This window comes from Vipera berus (assembly GCF_964194415.1).
Source record: "Vipera berus genome assembly, chromosome: 3".
Classification (NCBI taxonomy): domain Eukaryota; kingdom Metazoa; phylum Chordata; class Lepidosauria; order Squamata; family Viperidae; genus Vipera; species Vipera berus.
Window position 1 is genome coordinate 6,121,873 of NC_138204.1, and position 4,946 is coordinate 6,126,818.

General features: G+C 46.6%; 1 protein-coding gene across 1 annotated transcript; it reads right to left on the reverse strand.

The window, feature by feature from the left end:
• Positions 1-292: 292 nt before the first annotated feature.
• On the reverse strand, positions 293-4,682 carry LKAAEAR1 (LKAAEAR motif containing 1; the record flags this gene model as incomplete). Its single annotated transcript, XM_081323559.1, has 3 exons — positions 293-355; positions 1,338-1,460; positions 4,395-4,682. The coding sequence occupies 3 exons, from the start codon at positions 4,680-4,682 to the stop codon at positions 293-295; spliced, it is 474 nt and encodes a 157-aa protein (XP_081179685.1).
• Between the last annotated feature and the right edge of the window lie 264 nt (positions 4,683-4,946).

Consider the following 4,946-nt stretch of genomic DNA (forward strand, 5'->3'; position numbering starts at 1 on the left):
AAGTTGCCGAGAAACGCTGATCTAGACCAGTGTTTCTCAACCTCTTATTACTTTTAAGATGCACGGACTTCAACTCCCAGAATTTTCTAGCCGGCATGGGTTGACTCTGCTATTCTGTTCAGATGTGGACTAAAAATAGACTCTTCTGCGCATTTCCTAACTTGGGTTTGGAGCCTCTGATAATCCACAGTGTTTATTTAAGAGCCGTTCTCTGCTACGTTGAAGACCTTCAGAGTAAATTTCCCTTCTCTGGGTTCAATTCCCCTTATCATTTCTTGTTCTATAAGAGGTCTCAAGGCCTTCGGATATAGATCTCACCGCTTTCGTCTTCCAGAATCTCCTCGATCCGGCTCCGCTGAAAAACAAAGAGAAAAGGGGGCCGGGGGGGGGGGGCAGGGCGGGAAGAGAAGTTCAAAAAAAGGAAAAGACTATTTAATGAAAAGGAAGACGAGGGTTGACATGATAGCGGTCTTCCAATATTTGAGGGGCTGCCACAAGGAAAAGGGTGTCTACTTATTCTCCAAAGCGCCTGAAGGCAGGACAAGGAGCAACGGATGGAAACTAATCCAGGAGAGAAGCAACCTGGGATTAAGGAGGAACTTCCTGACAGTTAGGACAATTAACCAGTGGAACGACTTGCCTCCAGAAGTTCTGGGTGCTCCAACACTGGAGGTTTTTATTTTTATTTATTTTATTTTTATTTTTATTCCATTTATATCCCGCCCTTCTCCGAAGACTCAGGGCGGCTTACAAGCTTAGCAGTAGCCTTCATTCTATGTATATGCCTGCTTATTAGGGCTTTCACACACACCCCAAGGGGCATTATTACAAAGTCAGCTTATTGCCCCCAACAATCTGGGTCCTCATTTTACCTACCTCGGAAGGATGGAAGGCTGAGTCAACCTTGAGCCTGGTGGGATGCGAACCTGCACTAATTGCAGGCAGCTGGTGTTACTTAAGGAGGCATTAGCCCACTGCTCCACCAAGGCTCTGGCCAGCCACTTGTCTGAAATGGTATAGGTCCTCCTGCTTGAGCAGAGGGCTGGACTAGAAGACCTCCAAGGTCCCTTCCAGCTGTATTCTGATTAAAGGAGCTTTCTTGTTTTTATTTAGAGCAGGGGTATCAAAGCAGCAGCCCATGGGCCAGGTATGTCACACGCAGGCCACGGTCACCCCGGCTCCGCAAAGGCAAAACAACCCCCAACCCATTGCGATACGTCACAATATGTCACATGACGCAATCGAGTCTGACGCTTGCGATTTAGAGTGTCAGGCAGGCTATTAGCCATCTGTATTGGGGAAGGCTTTATCAGGAACCTTCTATTGCTAACATTTACCTGGATGGTGTTCATGCAGTCAGACAATTTGGCAATGTTTCTTCTGGGTGGGAGGAAGACTTCCAGCCTCACCGCGCCCTTTGCGTTCCTCTGGAAGGAGATCAGGAAGTTGATTTCTTGCGCCTGGAGCCAAAGAAAGCAAGATAAACTCGGCTGAGACACTTCCTGCGAGTGACTTGGCACATTGCGGGCGGTCCTCGACTTACGACCATAATTGAGCCCATTTTTTTTTGTTGCTAAGAGAGACAGTCGTTAGCTGAGTTTCGCCCCATTTTGCGACCTTGCTTGCCATGGCTGTTAGGTGAACCATTGCAGTTGTTCACTTGGTAACACGGTTGCTAAGTGAATCATTGACTTTGCTTGGAAAAGTCAAAAAAAAAAAGGGATCACATGACCCCGAGACACTGCCGCCGTCATAAACATGAGTTCAGTTGCCAAGCATTCGAATTTTGATCATGTGACCGTGGGGCAGCTACCTAAAAAAATGGTCCTAAGTCACTTTTTTCAGTGCTGTTGTAACTCTGAACGGTCGCTAAACGAACTGTTGTAAGTCGAGGACTACCTGTAGACGTGACGTCGGCCATTACAGCAGCTCTTGACGTATTCCCATCCGTTTAGTGACCGTTTGAACTTATAGGCAGCCCTGAAATGGGATTTACAGGTACTCCTCACCCTTACAACTGCTGCAGCATGTCACGGGATGATTTTACGACCGTTTTGGCCGTGGTTCTTACGTGAATCACTGCGCTTGTTAAGTGACTTCTGCGGTCAGGAAGCGAGTCTAACTTCCTCCATTCATTTTTGCCTTTCGAACGTTACCTGGGAAGTTTGCTAATGAAGGTCACGTGACCTGGATTGCTGCAACTGTTGTAAATGCATGCTGGTTGCCGTGTGTCTGGATTTTGATCACGTGACCCTGTTGTAGTTATAAGTGCAAGGACGAGTCAGTGCCATTGCAACTTTGAAAACAGTTACCAAATAAATGGTTCTCCGCTGAGGATTACCTGCAGGGCTTCAAAATTGCCACATTAGACCTTTTTTTTGCATTCAGAGGTGAAATTGTGAGCTAAGCCTCTTTCTCCATTCTGGGTCAGACACGTTTGGAGTCCGAAGCATATTATTATTATTATTTATTATTAATTAAACTTATATACCGCCCTTCTCCCGTAGGACCCAGGGCGGTTCACAAGGCGATTAAAACAATATTACAATACAAAAGTTAAGAACAAATTAAAATAAATTAAATTATCCTTAATTGAAATCTAAAACCCTTAACTCTAATTTAAAAAACCCAATTACAATAGGTTAAAAATTAAAAGTTCTCAGTCCAGGCCGGAAAGCTCAAAGAGCCAGGTCTTCAGGTCCCGGCGGAACGAACGCAAATCTGGGGCAGTCCTGAGCTCTACGAGTAACTGGTTCCAAAGGGCAGGCGCGCCCAGAGAGAAGGCCCTTCCCCTGGGTGTCGCCCGCCGGCAATCCTTTGCCGGTGGCACCCTGAGAAGACCCTCCCTGTGGGAGCGCACAGGACAAAGGGGACTTGATGCCGGCAGGTGTTCCCTCAGATATCCCGGACCCAAGCCATTTAGGGCTTTATAGGTCATCACCAGCACCTTGAATCTCACCCGGAGGGCAACCGGAAGCCAATGCAGCTCACGGAGCAGAGGTGTTACGTGGGAGTATCGGGAAACCCCCATCACAACCCGCGCGGCTGCATTCTGCACCAGTTGAAGCCTCCGAGTGGTCCTCAAGGGCAGCCCCATGTAGAGAGCGTTACAGTAGTCTAACCAGGAGGTCACGAGCGCATGAGTGACTGTGCGCAGGGCATCTCGGTCCAGGTAGGGCCGCAACTGGCGCACCAGGCGAACCTGGGCAAAAGCCCCCCTGGTCACGGCTCCTATATGATCTTCAAAACTGAGCTGCGAATCCAGGAGGACGCCCAAGTATCAACTCTTTGGGATCTCGGACTTCCCGTGAAAAGATGGCCAACTGACATCTGGAAGGTTTTTCCCCTGGACAATACAGAGGAGTCAATTGTAATTTTGGAATATAAATCCGATACCAATCTTTATTACGATGGTTTAAATATAAACCTGCCAACGCAACTGAAATAAGAGCTTCAGGAAAATCTGCAACTTTTAAAAGGACAGGTTTGGGACTTTTTCCTCCTGGACATTAATAAAGTTGAAAAATCCCTGAGACAAAAGAGAAGCTTACAACTATTTGACAAACATTCCAGAAAAGAAAAATGTTTTATTCTATGAGGAAAAACTGGAAGGAGTGACTTAAACATAATCAGTCAGTTGGAATTAGGATGGATTTCTATTGGTCCGATATTTGTAACTGAGAGAAAGTCTTAATCTAAAGTTTGAAAATGGTACGGGCCAAGCAGCCTGGCAACCAATGAATAGAATAGAATAGAATAGAATAGAATAGAATAGAATAGAATAGAATAGAATAGAATAGAATAGAATAGAATAGAATAGAATAGAATAGAATAGAATAGAATAGAATGAGGTGGAAGGGACCTTGGAGGTTGTCTAGTCCAACCCCCTGCTCAGGCAGGAAACCCTTTACCTTTTCAGACAAATGGCTGTCCAGTCTCTTCTTAAAAACTTCCAGTGTTGGACTATTCCTAACTTCTGGAGGCAAGTCATTCCACTGATTAATTGTTCTAAGTGTCATTAGACAGTTTGGACAGCCATTTGTCTGAAATGGTATAGGACCAGATTGGGCAGGGGTTGGACTAGAACAGAGTTGTGGGACCCCTGGACTAGAAGACTAGAAGACCTCCAGGGTCCCTTCCAGTTCTCTTATTCTGTTATTCTAAGCCAGGGGTCTTCAAACCTGGCCCTTTTATGACTTGTGGACTTCAACTCCCAGAATTCCTCAGCCAGGCACTCTGGCTGTGGAATTCTGGGAGTTGAAGTCCGCAAGTCATAAAAGGCCAAGTGGGTCTTCAAATTTGGCCCTTTTATGACTTGTGGAATTCAACTCCCAGAATTCCTCAGCCAGCCTTTGAAGACCCCTGTTCTAAGCCGAAAAGCCAAGCCCACTCACTCGCAAATTCTGGTACTGGAGCCTTGTGTTTCGAAGGCGGTTCCGTGCTTCAGAAGCCTTGAGGACCCCAATCAGGTTTTTGTCCTCCAGTTCCTTTTGCCGATTGTCCAGGACTTTCCTCTCTTTCATAAGAGCTGCGGCCAGCATCGTTTTCACATCCGGCTTCCTTGGATCGGCAAAGGCCAAATAGCGTGCTTTTTGCTCGGGCGTCATCTTGCTCGCCTCACAGGAAGATTTCCGGTTGCGTTGGGCAGGCTTGTTCCTCAGAAGAGTTTTAGCGTCGGCCATGTTGGCTCACTTCTCAGCCGGGTTTGGAAGCTGCTGAGGGAAAAAAACATTCAAAGGGGTTTAAGCCACGGAGTAGAAACATTTGGGATCTGTGAGCCATTATCACAGGAAATCCCATTCCTGAGAAAACTGTAAGGGTGCCCTGATGTTCTGGGGGGCTCCATAAGAGCTTATGGATGCAGGTAGTCCTTGACTTACAACGGTTCACGTAGTGACCATTCAAAATTACAACGGCACTGGGAAAAGTGATTTTTGACCGTTTGT